The sequence below is a fragment of the Stegodyphus dumicola genome, chromosome 8 (genome assembly GCF_044657685.1).
Source record: "Stegodyphus dumicola isolate Sdum_Otavi_A_Nest chromosome 8, ASM4465768v1".
Lineage (NCBI taxonomy): Eukaryota > Metazoa > Arthropoda > Arachnida > Araneae > Eresidae > Stegodyphus > Stegodyphus dumicola.
In genome coordinates, this window is record NC_140775.1 from 143559741 (window position 1) to 143575379 (window position 15639).

Genomic DNA, 15639 nt, shown 5'->3' on the forward strand with positions numbered 1-15639 from the left:
AGCAACAATGATTTTAACACCGGAATCCGAAACCAGAAATCTTTACATGAGGCGAAATCGACAAACCTGGACGCTGTCTTCTACGAGTGGTTCCGGCAGCGGCAGAGTGATGGGGTACCTATTTCAGGATTACTCCTGAGAGAAAAGGGGAAGCAGATTCATGCTGATTTAAAAATAGAGGGGCCTAATGTAAATGAACGATATAATATAATCAGTTTATATATGTAATAATAATTTAATACATATAATTAATTACTGTATTAATGTATATAATAATTTAATTAAATGTATCTAATATGCCTTATTTATTTTGCACTTTTATTCTGAATATTATCTTCTCTGTCCTAAAATCCGTACAACCTCTGGTCCCAAGCGTTGTGGATTTCTGGACTGTATATGCAACAAAATATTTTCAGAATTACCTAATTCCAGAATTGCAACAGCAGAATGTCATTGACATTATATGTATGCTAAATGGTGCTCCTCCACTCAATGCTATGTGTGTTTGGCAAGTGCTGAAATGGCAGTTTGGAGATGAGAGTCATCTCCTGTAACTTTGCAGTTCTGTGGCCACTGTATTCTTCTGGGCTCATTCTGATGGACTTCTGATTCTGGGGTTATCTGAAATCTAAGGTGTACACATCAAATCCATGAGACTGAAAGGTGTTGTAGAATTGAAAGGTGTGGTAAAACATGAAGTTGAATAGATTCTTCTAGCAATGCTATACTCATCATTGTTGTCAGCAATTTCCCACATGCAGTGTGTTACTGTCTGTGAAGGTGGGCACATTGAAAACTTGTAATTCCGATAAATATACACCTTCCTCTCTTGTGCTGTCGTTAGTCCTTGCAAATAAGTAAAATAAATTTCTTATATTCAAGAAATGTATTTATTATAGTAAAATTTATTTTGTAACATTAGAATGCTAATTAATGTTGCCAAAGATATATAAGTGTAGAGTAATGAATTACTGTTTGCTCTTGTGTTACAGGCAATACTTCAGCAACGTGCTGCTCAAATTTCATCCAATATTCATGGAAGAGTGCAAGAAATTGTCAAAGAAAATAATGTGGTAATTATATTTTTGAATATTTCATCATATAGCATAAATGAAATATCTTATTTTCTCACAAATTGTGTGTTTATGTTTTTTTGGGGGCGGGGCTTTGTGTGTGTGAAACAGGTATTTCAGATGAATTTTAAGAAAATCGGAATTTCAGTGTCATTTCTGATCATGATTTAACTGTCAAGATGCTGAAAAATGACAATATCTGTGAATCTCTGGGATCACACAGGAAAGTGATTCATCATAACAGGAAAATTAGGAGTTTGTTGATAATAATTTAATATTATAATTAGGAAAGTTAATTGACTCATTTTTTAATATTTCTGTTTGATTCTTTTTGATACTAGCAGATAATCATTATTTTTTATATTAATTTTTAGATTTGAAATTAATTATTTGCACTTAGAATTAATTTGTCATAGCTGGCAATTCTCCCAGGTTTTCATCTTATCTTCTGGCCTCCTGGTAGATAACCAAGTCTCCCGGTTTTTAATTTTTTTGCCTGTACTTAGGAAAAATGTTTTCCAACAATACATAAAAATTGTGCAAATTCCATTCTTCTATCGCTAGTGATTTTCAACATAATTTTTCTTATTACATTTTACTTTATCTGAATTATTTTAATCTACTGTAGACATTTATGCAACTTTTAATGAAGATTCAACCAATTTTTAATTAGTTAATATTTGTATTAATTTTTGTTTTATATTAGTAGATAAGTTAATAAGTTTATCTGCAGAATATTGTATGTACATTTTGTCATATTTAAGAGTGATAAACAGAAATTTATTTTCTGCTATACTCAGGATTTTCTCAGCATAAATGTGTAAAAAAAAATGCGAAATGAAGTTAGCTAAAGAATATAAAATTCAAAATATTTACTTAAATATTAATTTTTTCAAAAGAATATAGTAAAGTTAAATTAAATTTAAATAATTCTCTTGCACCATTGCTGCAAGGAAGGAAATTTGAATTTAACAAACATTCTGTATTCGTAAAAAGCAAAAAGTTAATTAAATTTGAAATGAAATTGAATTACAAATAAATGATTAAGTATTGCTGCAAACTAATCTACAATATCATTTAAATTCTGAGAGCATATGTAAATCAAGTGCAAGTATCAAAATCTATGAATATATAATTCCAATAAATTTTTTAATCCTAAAAATTTATAAAAATGCATAAGTGAATAATTGTTGAGCAGGCAGGAGACAGACCTTTCAAGGGGAGGTAGCCTCCAAACCTAATTGCAGTACTTGCCGACACACATGGCATTGAGTGGAGGAGCACCATTTAGTGTACTTACAATGTCAATGGCATTTCACTGTTGCATATACAGCATTTGTGATGGAGCACCTTTTCATACCTGTTAAAATGACCCCTTCATAGGTGTTCAAAGAAAGAAGTATGGACCAAGAACAAATGTGATTGAAGGCTGAGAACAAATGAACATAATTGAAGAGTTAGGTTTGGAGGCAACTTTCCCTTGATAAAGTCTATCTCCTGCCTGCTCAACAATAATTCACTTATGTATTTTTATAATTTTTTAAGATTAAAAAATTTATTGGAATTATATATTATACATTTATTATATATTCATAGATTTTGATAATTGCACTTGATTTACATATATTCTCAGAATTTAAATGATATTTTGGATTAGTTCGCAGCAATAATTAATCATTTATTTGTAATTCAATTTCATTTAAAATTTAATTATAATTTGCATTTTACGAATAGAGAATGTTTGTTAAATTCAAATTACTGAAATATTAATATATTTTACATCAGAAAGTGATTTTATGTTGTTCATTAACCTGAATCATTCATTATAAAGTGAATTTAAGTCAATTTGGAGTTCTTTTGAAATGGCATACAGAAAGCAGAAAAAAAACCTGCTGGTACAAAAACCTCCTGATTTTTTTATATTTCAAGGTTGACACCTATGAAATGGACTATTTACATGCAGTTAATTGAGAAGAATTTCAGACTGTCTGGAATATGATTGTTAACAATTCAATATAAAAATCTGTTTTAAAATCATAACTTCTGTTAAGCATAATACTCTGTAAAAATAAATACTTATATAACCCTGTCTTCAAAATAATTGGCATGGTCTGAAGACAGACTGCCTCAGATAACTGTGCAAAAAGTGTGGTGAGGAAATAGGATGTTCAAATTACATTACACTAGTTGTGAATTTATATTTAAATATAGCATTAAGTTTTGAAACATATATGTTATATTCATTATTTCAATAAATGGCTTTTAAATGTTTTCGAATTTTGTTAAAAAATTCCCATAAATAATTTGATTTTATTAAGATTTACTTAAGTTAAAATCTGTTGCCTCACAATGCTGTATTATTTTCATTTAATTCAATTTTTTGTGTGTTTCCTAATATTGTTATAAGTGTAATTATTTTATTTTAGTCAATGCATCAAGAGGCAGTTGCTAGGCAAAATTCTCGTCCACCTAATCATGTTGAAAATGCACATCACCTGCGTTCCAGTTCTGAAAATTGTATAACTTCTCAGGTAGTGAAAGAGGTATGAAATTGTGAAAAATGTGTTCAGTATTATGTTATTATAAAGAATCATTCATACTTGATTATATGTTAGACTGTGTCAATTTTACATTTACTTCTTTAAGCTGAACGTAAGCAGAGCTCCTGTGCATCATCTGCCTCCTGAGCAATATAACCAGTTTCAGGCACAAACACATTCTGTGGTATGTCTGCTGTATTTATTAATACTTTTAAAATTAATATGTGTTCTTTTTTCAAAAAATTAAACTAATGAACAAAATTCAGTGTAATTATTGGTAACAGGTAGGCTGTTTCAGTATTCACATGATCGGTTCTCACTCACCTGAAAAATCATAGTCAGAAAAATAAGAAAAAGGTCTTCAAAAGTCAGAGAAAATTGTAACCTTTTCCAAAACTAGGAAATATATAATAATATTTAAATATGAAATAATATTTAAATAAATAAAATAAAAAATAAAACTGATCAATATCTTCAAATAATGTAAAGTCCTTGTTTTAAATAGTAGGGAATAAACAGAAATCAGCCTTCTTATAGTTATATATGTATATAAGCAGCTGAGGAGTTATTTTAATCTTTGTTCACAGTTTTAAAGTTTATAAGTTTATAAAGTAGTTGCAGCAGCAGGAAGTGTATCTAATGTAACACTTATAAAAAATAAATTTTTAAACCTGTAATTATTAAGTTTTTTTCTATGTAATTATATCAGAATATTCAAACATGTAAAAGTTTCCTATGTAAAATTCACATACTCTTCTGTCCCCGTCCCCCCAAAAGTGTGTCAGCAAAATGCCAGACAAAAAAAAAAATTGTCTGGCATTTTGCACTTTACAGGGAAGATTCCAGAAAAATGTGACAAAATAGAAGATGTGTCCACGGTATTAACACATAGACATATTTAATAAGAAATATTTATAATATTTATAGACATATTTATAATAAATTTCGCCCTCCCCCCTCTTTAAAGAAATTTTAGAAGAACACAGAAAACAAAATTATTTGAATTTTATAGTTTTGAACCTAAAAGTTTTCCTATTAATATGCTTATGTTCTTTTATTTTCTCTTCTTTTCACTAAACATAAGCATGGGAAGTTGCAAAAATGGTTTTAATCTTATCCACATGGACTTGCATCTCTACAGAAAGGAATTTTTCTATTAATACAGAAACTGAAAATTCACACTTTAAAACAATGATTGACAGTTTAAACTAGGTTGCAACCCAAATGGGATCACCAATATGTAATTCAGGTACATGAATTTAAAGAAACATTGGTCTTAACCCTTTAGTGTCTTTAATTTACTATACTACATTTTCTGGACAGTGTAATTCTAAAACCATAATTGTATAATTGTATGCTGTATTGAAGTTGAGTGACAAAGGTAATGTTGCAAAAGACAATGCAACAAAGTCTGTTCAGGCCAGATATAATAATTAGAATGAAACATCTAAGGTGTAAAAAAGAAAATATGGTGAGACATTTTTCCCTTTTGATTTTACTTTCAGCAACCATGGCATTAATGAGCAACTTGTTTGTTCATTACCGCCTTCTTTGTTTTTATTGATATAACATTTTGGCTCTGATGAGCATGAAACTATCAAATTTAAAAAGGCATCTTGAATCCAGTCATCCTTCATACATCAGTAAACCAAAAGAATATTTAGAATAATTGTCAAATCTTTAAATAAAGGAAAACAGAGAAATTTTGGACTTTTTAGAAAATAGTTACTCATGCCATTAAGTTTTATATATGACAGCTAAATATAAAACACATACACCATCAGAGAATATAATGTATTACCTATTGCTATTAAAATGGCAGAAACACTTCAAAGTACATATGGTGAAAAATTTAAATTTTCATTATTGAACAATTTTGTCACCAGTAGAATTGCAATTCAAATGAACAAAACAAGTGATATTTCAAAAAGAGTTCATTTGTTAGTATGTATTGGGTACATTTATCAGGAAAACATCAATGAAGATCTGTTCTTTGGAAGAATATATAAGAGCAGAAGACATATATAATAAACTGTATGAATTTTTTTAAAAATTAGAAAGAATAGAAAGATAGCTTTGGCTAGAAAGATAGCTTATGATGCAAAAATGATAACAGGAGGAATTATTGCTTTTAAATCATTTGCTAAAGTTGTTTGTAAATGGTCGTGTAATTTTCATGTACTGTTTGATCTGTCAAGAGGCCTTGTTGGGGAAGGAAGTTTTTATTAAAAAACCACCATTTGGAAGAATAGGGTGGAAAATGATTCAATTGAAATGTTTTTCACTGTTAACAATTTTATAATTCGTGGAGAACTAAAAATTTACTTACAGAATTTTTACAGATCCTTTAAACCCTAGAAACATAATTTTGGAAATATTTAACTCTAAATTCTGATTTTAAAAAGTTATCTTCAATTTCCATAAATGTTAAAAAGTCTAGGGGGATTTATAGAGCTCTTGACTCAAAGTGTCAAATATTACACCAAGATTTAATTTATTATGCAACACAAAACAAGCATATCCACCTTATTAAACAATGTTATTTAATGTAATGTTTGAAACAGATCCAAAAGCTATTTCATTTCATATGTCAATTGTTTACCAAAGAAATGAATTACTTACTGGAAAATATTTATATTTTTATCTTTTATGTCTAAGTACACCATAGACAGGGCTGACACTACTCATTTTACCTGTTGTTGAAATTTTTGTGGGTTCTAAATGTGCTGCCCAATTATTGTTCAAAATTCTAAAAATTTTACCATCTCTAGCTTTTGTTGCTTGGTGTTTAATAAATTCTCAAATTTCTGTCATACCGGCTCTGGTGATGGCTTTATGGCTCTGGTAATGACCAATTGTCATTTTGTAGTTATTCTCAATATACATATTATTAAAGACATAACATTAGCAGTTTCTTCAATGCATTATAAATACATGCAATTTTTTTAGAATAACAGCAATCTTTAATTAAATCTGAAAATTCTGTAATTATTGAAGATACTTATTGAGAAAGATATTGATTACATAAAGGGAAAGAAAATTGTTATTAAAAGAATGCTAACACCACGATGACACATTAAAAAATTAGGACATGAAGCAGAGAATAGTAGGAACTATGATTTGTTTATTGAAACAAATAAACTTAGATTCTAAAGAGAAGTTGTTGATATAAATTAGCTAAAATATATGGAAAATTTTCATTAAAAAGATGCATAAATAGTTTGAGGTGTGTTATTGCTTTGTAGCTTTTAATGTGTAATTATCCTGATATTGTTTTAGAATCTATGTCATAAATTATATGTGTAATTGTCTGTTATTTTTAAACTTTAAAATGTTCTTAGATTGGGGTTGAAATCTCAGTCATAATCGTAATAAAAACGTATAACATTAAGGGTTGAATACCTCATTATTTAATTATTTGTAACTGATTGCTCACCCTCAGAAGCATCTCTATGTTTTTAAACCAAGTTATTGCCTGTCTTTAATCCTTGGTGCAGATGCAAGATAAACACAATATCATAAAAAACAACATAAAACATTATTCTTTACAGCTAATGATACAAAACAACTTATCACTTACACAGCTTATTGGAATTTTGCAGCATATTAACTTAGTTAAAAGTCTAGCAACTTTATACAAAGCTATGGTACTAACTGCCTCAGACAGACAAAGCACAACTAACTTTCAACGCCAACTAAACGCACTAACATTGTCACCAGCACTGTTGTCTTTCTAGGCAAGCAGCAGCGGTGACAACAGCCATGCTTCTGTTATGAATAATGCTGTCATGATTTTACCTCTCATTTGAACCTATTTCATTTAACATGAAATCTGCTCATTATTTCATTTAACGTGATTTCATTAAATCATATCATTGATTTCATTTAACATGAAATAGGCTCTGGACTGAATAAGTGCTTGATAAAATGAAGCATAAAAGAAAGAATCAACATAAAGCTAAATGTTAGTAAAACTTAAATAAAATATTGTTATGAAATGTACAGGCATGGTGAGATAGCTTCCTCGGAAAGCAGTTTTAGGGTTGATACATTTGGCGAGAAATCGTGCATTTGGTGGCAAAATTGGCGATATGCCAAGGACGGATGGAGAACCTTCTGGAACGAATTCTTACCAATTTAGCCCAGAATGTTCTCGAACACCAGCCAAAAGCTATATAAACCCTGCTGGTATGTGGAGAGTTAGTATTGAGTTGGTGTCTCGTCTAGCTTGTCAATCCCTGCAGAGTGGATTGAGTTGACAGCTGGGCAGCGAGTGCCGAGTGGGTCATCGAGTGCACAGCAAGAGTCTCGTAGTGTATCGCGGTTAGTGCATCGCCGAGAGAGTGTGTTGAGCTCCGGGAACGACTGAACCGAAGAGTCGGGAGCTGTGCTCTGTGTGTCGTCGAGTGCATCGCGAGTTGTAGCGTGGAGAGTGTCAAGAGTACATGAAGTTCCGAGAATGACCAAGCAGAGTCAGAAGCTGTACTCTAGTGCTTTGCCGTAAAGCTGTCTCCACTATGATAGCCTGATAACCTGGAGACTGTGTCGCTGATCGTGTCAGCGTGTTTATAGTAGTTCATCGACGACTGTAAAAATGTGTTTTGGAGCTGTCCTGACAATACTGGCCAATAAAGTGTGTTTCAATACTTCATCAAGTAGTGTCATTGTTAATCACTCCAACTTCACACGAACCACGTACGAACGTGAAAGAAGAAAATAACGTAACAACTGGTGTCAGAAAAGAAAAACGCAACAATATCATTAATCTTTTCTAAAATATATCCCATCATTGTAAGTGTAAAATATAACTGTTTCAACAAATAAATATTGTTAACTTAATGCTAATTGCTTGATAAATTGCTTGATAAATGTTCTATTCTTAGAATGGTATTGCATTAGTAAAGTTCATGAGTAGATAATTGCTTTAATTTATTCATTTTCCCTTGGCCGATTTAGCCTTAATTTGTTCATTGATAGTCCTTAAAAGTCCTCAAAAATGCTTCATTTCTGTGTGCAGAAATGTGTACAAAACCCTGATATATTGCTATTAGTATACTTATATTTCTAAAATACAGTTAGTTAAAATTCATTTAATTTTATATTAGTTTTAATCAACTAAGTTCATAGAAGAAAAGTTATATTGTTTTTTATACTTTTAAAAGTTATATTGATAATAATTCAAGGCCATTAGAGTGTGGATAATACCTGTCTTACTAACTAAAAATGAAATAAATGTTGACACTAGCATTAATAATTTGGATGCATTTGTTTATTCTTGCACAGCTGTTCTGTGTTTTTATGAATGCTGGTAAGCTTAAGTCTGAGACTGGTACTTACATGAAGTTGATATTGGTCCTTTTTTTTTTTTTTTTATTTGAGGTAATAATGAAAACCTTTTCATTTTCAGCTTGGAATTTTTCTTTAAGTCGAGTAACATTAGAGAGGTCAGTTAACTGTTACATTTCATTTAGTAACAGTTTGTTATTTTTAAAGTCATAATGGAACGGATCAAGAACCCATGAAAAAATTGTTTTATTTACCACTTGAAAAATAAGTTTCAAATCATGACCTCATCATTTCAAGATGCAGACATATGTCATTTCATCATTTTTCCAATAACCATATAATTTTCTACTAAAAATAATTCTAAGGTTGGAAATGGTGAAAGATTTTTCGGTTTTACACAGCTAACTTCACAAATCAAGTTTCTTATCAAATCCTTTTAATTTCTTATGGGCATTGAGAACAAGGAACAAATTACCTCATAGATTTGACAGGTATTTGGAAGGATAGCCAATCTACAGTGTGTTTCATATCAAATGGGAGGGAAAAAGTATTTCTGAATTCTGTAGTTACTTTTTGATAAATCAAATCTACAGTGAAACTATAGCTATCCAAGTTTCTATAGATGTCTATGTATTTGCCTTAGGTGACTTAACAAATATCTATGTGGTATTTCAGTTCCTGCCACACTCATGATAGAATATCCTTTGTTTATTGATTTGATCACATCATTTATCTGCTGCTTCAGTTGCTGTCCTGAAGGTCCTGAGGAAATGGAAGCATGAACAATTTAATTTGTATTAACAAAATCCCATAGGTAAAAATCACAAGGGAATAGATCTGGGGATCTCGGTGCTCAACAAAGCAATAGCATATTGTTTGACCCGGCATGGCCAATTGAACAATGGGATAGACTGTCATTCAGGTACTGGCATGGGTTTTTTATGCCAATGTGATGGAACACCGTCCTGCTACCGAATGAAGCCAGGAACTGCTTCCTCCCATTGAGGGAACAACCACCATGATAGCATATCTTGGTAAATGTACCTGTTAATTGGATTTTCCATGAATAAAAAAGGACCAAAAATACAGCTATTGGAAATGGCAGCAGAAAATATTCACGTTCGGAGACTCGCACTCATGTTCCGTTGCATTATGTTGATTTTCCAAGCCCCAAATTCTTAAATTATGATGATTCACTTTGCCAAACATATGTAAGGAGACTTCATCTGTTAACACATACATTCAGTTTGCAAAACTATATACCTCCAAATTATCTTGCAAAATTTTTATGGAAAGCTTTATGCAATGGTTTGTTGGAAGGTTTTAATGCTTGCACCATCTGAAAGGTGTATGGCTGGAATTGTACATGTTTCCGTAATATAGGCCACACTGTAACATGGAGCACATTGAGTTCAGAATTCAAATGCTGGGTTGATTTTATGGGATTTTGTAAAAACTTTTACGTATTTTTTCAACCACTTTGATTTTAGCTGCTGTTTGTCGTAGGCTTGTTTTCTTAAACAAGCAGCCCATGTCCTGAAGCTGCTTCACTCACCGTTCAGTGTTGTGACAATGTGGTGAATCTTTACCAAATTTCATGCGAAATGTCTTTGAACGATGATAAACAATTATGTTTTGGCATATTCCAAATCACAGTGCACTTTCTCTTGCATGGATTCCATTTAAATTAACAGTGCCTCTAGCATTCATTTCATGGCCAGAAGATTTTTTGCTGTTGACAGATAAAACTTGTATTTTTTAGAAATAATTTGTTTTTGCTTTAATAAATCGATTACAGAATTCTTACTATGCTGTTCTTTTTGTCGCATTCAGTATAAAATACCTTATATTTAGCCGCATGTCATCAGCGAGAAATAATATAAAATCGTGTTAGTTTCCTTTATAAGTAATAGGACATTTTTCCAAATCTAGGAGAACCGCAGTTAAAAAACATTGATGTAAGGAAATTATTTCATGTTTCAAATTATATCTTTTACAGTAGACTGTAAGGGAATTCCAGATTATTTTATTAACCAGGGCTAAGTGTAAAGTTAGGTCCCTATTACTAATTTGAAGATGGGAACATTTTTCAAAAGCCAATCATTCATGTGATTAGCTGTGATCACATGTGAATGTCAACCAATGTGATATTGCAATTAAATTCAGGCGGTATGTTAAAATACAAAGGGGGCAGTAAATACTTATATATAACACCCCCTTGATATGCTTTTTCATATACATGTGTATGTGTATACATATGTATATGCATGCATGCATACTTGTGTACATGTGTGTATGAAGTAATGATTTCCCTGAAACATTCGTCTGTGTATTATTAGTTTTCCCATGAAAAATAAATCTAATTATATTCATTATACTAAAAGGATTCCATTATATTAAAATTCCCATATTTTGAAAGTTGTGTAGTATTTTAATTTAGTGGTTTGGTTTATTTAATTATGGCAAAGCTCACGATGGCTATCTGCCTAAGGGGAGGGATCCCCTCGTGGAGGACTTTCTAAGGGAAACTGGCTCGTGTACATGTTACACATGGGGAAACCACAAAAATGCCCATGCAGCCAGCCCGTTCGCAGGATTTGAACCTCGGACCGAACTACCAGTGTTCAGCGACTTTACCGCTCGGCCGCTGGTGGCCTCTTTAATTTAGTGGGGAAAATGCTGTATAATTTGATAAAAGTGTTTTTAAAGAAACAGAAAATTTTCTTTCCATTCTTGTATGGAATTCATTATATTCAGATTTTACATTTGCAGTTTAGCTGCCTTTTAAATTACAGAAAGTAAATGTTCCACCGTAAAATGTTTGAGTTAGTATATGTTAACAATGACCAAATTGTGTTTTGAAGGTTTTTAATATAATTGTTGTAAAAGGATTAGTTGCTTTTCTTAATCTCATTGAAGTATTTCTCTTCAGGAAATAAATTTGTAGGTTTTCTTAAAAATGACAATTTAAATTCAATAATAATTCTTCATATTATTTATATTTTAAAATTTATTAATAAATATTTATTATGTTTAGGGTGGACTTCAGCAGTGTGATAGAACAGAACCATGGATTCAGCAGTATAATATTCATCAGTATGTTGTTTTTTCTTCCTGTAACAATCATATCAGTTTGCATGGAATTTGTCTTTAGCACTAGAAATTGATTACCTCTTTAAGTTCTAGCATAAATTATGTCATAAGATTGTTATTTTTAAGCAAAACTTCCACTGTTAAAAAATTTGACAGAGATTATTTACATCCTTCACTCTTAGAATCTCCTCTTCTTCCCCACAAGAATCTGTATCTTTTCATAATCTAACCTAAAATGTTAATTTCATAGGATTTTAAATCAAGTATGATTATTCATAAAATTATTATTGTACATTTATAAATTCCATTTGCTCAAATGTTAACTTATGAGCCCAAAGTTTACATTCATTGAGTATTGAAAGATAAAATGCCAAAAATGCAGCAGATTTTCTGACAGTGAAGATATTGTAAATGTGTGTTTTATGATATACAGATATTTTATATTCTGAAAAGTGCATGCCATACATTTATACGATGAGACAAATGTTATGAGAATTGTGGCAACCAAGTTGAAGAGAAGAAAAATATTATCTATTAAAAATGGAAAAGTTGTTAAATGTTGTCAAAATGCAAAAGTTATCGGTTGTCTTTAATTTAATGAATACTGTGTCTGAAGTTTGCCAGGAAATTTTCAGATCAATTACATCCATACGTACAAGTAGTTCTCGACTGATGATGATGCCTAACAACAACCTAATAATTTATGATTCTTAACAACAATATTTAAAAATTCTCTAATTGAAATTTACTGCCAGCATGTACAAACATGTGTTGCCCTTTAACAACAATAAGTCACCTGTTATGTTTAATTAAAGGTACTGCATATATGGTTTTGTTTATGTTTCTTAACTGTGTCCCTTGCAAATTTTTTACATTTTAAAATTTTATTATTAAATACAAGGAAACAAAACAAACCAAAATATGTAGGTTTTAAGTTGAATTTTTAATTTTTTGCAGGTGTAAAAGCATTTAGTTTTAATATTAGTTTAATATCCCAAGTTATCTTAGGCAAATGAAATCTTTGTATGATAGTTTTTGAAACAAGGGATAGCACAAAGTGATACCTGACATTCTGTATACTGGTACCTGGTTTCTTTTCTTGCTGCCTTACCTCTAGAATCTCTTTCACGAGAGCACAGGGTACACCGTCTCGTTGGAATAGATTTTTTTATTTTTATTTATTTATTTTATTTTTTTTTTCAGAGCCAGGAATAACATCTGGAAAATGTCCACCTCTTTATAATCACTATCTGAAAAATCATCACTTTCACTATCTTGCATCATTTCCATTATTTTACTTTTTTCAACACAACTGTCCTTCTTTATACATTACTAATCCACAAGCCGACGTATTCTATACAATAGGGAAAACATATGACCAGTTCTGCCAAAAGAACCGCGAAATCAACAAAATGTGGCAAACTGCCAATGAGAGCTGCATATTTCCTTTTATTTCTCCAGGCTGAGTAAAACCATGATAAAACAAATTATACTGACAAATTCTGCTCCACCCGATTTTTTTCGGGATAATAATTAACTGCAATATATACGAACCCGAGATAACTCGGGATAATCAGGCAATTGGTTAATTTAAAGGAAAGGTATGTGTAAATTTTTATAAAGTGCATATGTAATGCTTATGTATATTTATATTTAAATAAACTGCTTATAAATGTTATGCAAGTTTATACTTTCTTAAAACTATTTTATCGTAAATAAAAGCCTAATTTATGAAAATATTTTTTAAAATACCAAGAATAGAATAAGTCCCTGACTTAAGTCAGAATTGACTTATAATGGATTCTGTGGAACAGTACTCATCGTAAGTTGAAGATTACTCATAAAATAAGGTTAATTATTCTCGCCAGTTTTAAATTGATATTGCAGTTTAACTGTAATGCATTATAGTTACTTTAAGTCATTAAAACTTTTATTTTTAAATACATCAGTTACAGATTATTAGAATTAAGTATTTAGAATTTAAACTTATATTGCATTGCGATAAAAAGGTAGGAGAAGTTTAGTCTGTTTCTTTTATAAATTGTAAAAAGAAGAAAACATTTGAAAAGACAAGGAAAAAAATATTCATGAAATTCATGCTCTTATTTGCTTTAGGTCACATGCAAATTAAAATGCTGGCATATATAAAACCAGTGTAAATAATATTACTGGTATTCAGAGTTCTTTTTTCTTTTTTTCTTTCTTTTTTTTTTTTTTTTTTTTTTGTATTCTTCATAATGTTATCATTTTCAGTGCTTCTGAAGATCTGTTTACCAGCATTTGTTTACGTCTAAAAACATGACTTCTACCCATTTTTTAGACAACTTTTTGATACCCATTTCTGACCAGTTTTGCCTTTTGCCTCAGAATATTCATTTATAACATTTGTTACCTCCTCTGTTGTAAAAGCTTTGTTTTTGGCTGTTCTACCAACATACACAGCAATCTGTTTTGTTAAAAATTTAAAAAAAAAAAAAAAAAAAATACAGTGTGTTTTGCTGTATGTGTGCAGAAATCTGATAAAAATTGCAATATGTGGTCCATTGTTATGTTAAAATACTGAAATTTCTATATGAAAGGATCATAATCTGCAGTCATACTGGTGAAAATGACTGTAGAAGTGGAAAGCTATCTGTGGAAATACTATGTGCTTACCTGTTGCAGCATAAATTTTGGCAACATCAAAGGACTACCACATTAATATGTTTTAGCAACATGGTACATTACCTTACTTTTTGCAGCTTTTTTGTGCAGGTATGGATAATCAGAAGGTACAAATTTCTGAAGGCGCATGAGTCCAAAAACAGATTAACTTCATTTCGGACGTCTTGTGCAGAATGGAAGATTGCACCACCAAGATATAGGTGCAGGTCTGAAAAAAGGTAGAATTCCAAAAGAGCAATGTTGGGGCTATATGGTGAGTGTGGCAAAAGGCCCCATTCGAGTGCATACAGAGTCTAGCCGATGAATGCTGACACATGTGGTGTTGCATTTATCTTGATGGAACATTATTTTTGTGCGCCAAAACTCAGGTCAACGTTTTCCTTAATAGTAGCGTCAACATGGACTAGCATCTTGCTGTACACCTTACAGTCAAGGGTTTTGCCTTTTTCCATATACTATTTGAAGATAATATAATGGCAATCCCACCAGATAACAAAGCATGATTTTTTTGTTAGTCAAATTGCGCTTCGCGATCCTGCAGACGGGGTCGCCAGGCACAGACCAACGCCCTTTTGGGCCTGTGCTGTTGAAGTAAATCCACATGATGATCCGGTCCAGGATTTTGTCTTTGTATTGACATGTCTGTCCTTATCTGCTTGACTCAGCTCATGTGGCACCCAGTGAACTTGTACATCAAGTTTATGCGATGCATAGTGCTACTAATGGATGTGGCACGAACATCTAACTCCTTAGCAAACTCTCGAGTGGTTGCATACTGCTCATCTTCCACAAGTTCTCGCAGGCGGGCCTCATCAACATCAGTAGGCCAACCCAAGTGTTGTGCTTCTTGAATGTCATAACACTTATTTTTGAATTTTCAGTACTAAACCTTCACAGTGTCATATGATACACCATTAGTACCTAAAGCTGTACACATGATTTGGTGACATTCCTGTAGCAGATTTCTTTCAACAGAACTGGAA

At 31.3% G+C, this 15639-nt stretch overlaps 1 protein-coding gene across 3 annotated transcripts in view; it reads left to right on the top strand.

Moving 5' to 3' along the window:
• The window catches only part of LOC118181907 (uncharacterized), a 117296-nt gene that overhangs the window by 75031 nt on the left and 26626 nt on the right, over positions 1-15639 (top strand). For all 3 annotated transcript variants that reach the window (XM_035351139.2, XM_035351140.2, XM_035351141.2), the window contains exons 17-20: positions 993-1073; positions 3500-3616; positions 3720-3797; positions 11937-11995. In XM_035351139.2, the coding sequence (XP_035207030.1) occupies positions 993-1073; positions 3500-3616; positions 3720-3797; positions 11937-11995 (335 nt within the window). The remainder of the gene's footprint in view (positions 1-992; positions 1074-3499; positions 3617-3719; positions 3798-11936; positions 11996-15639) is intronic.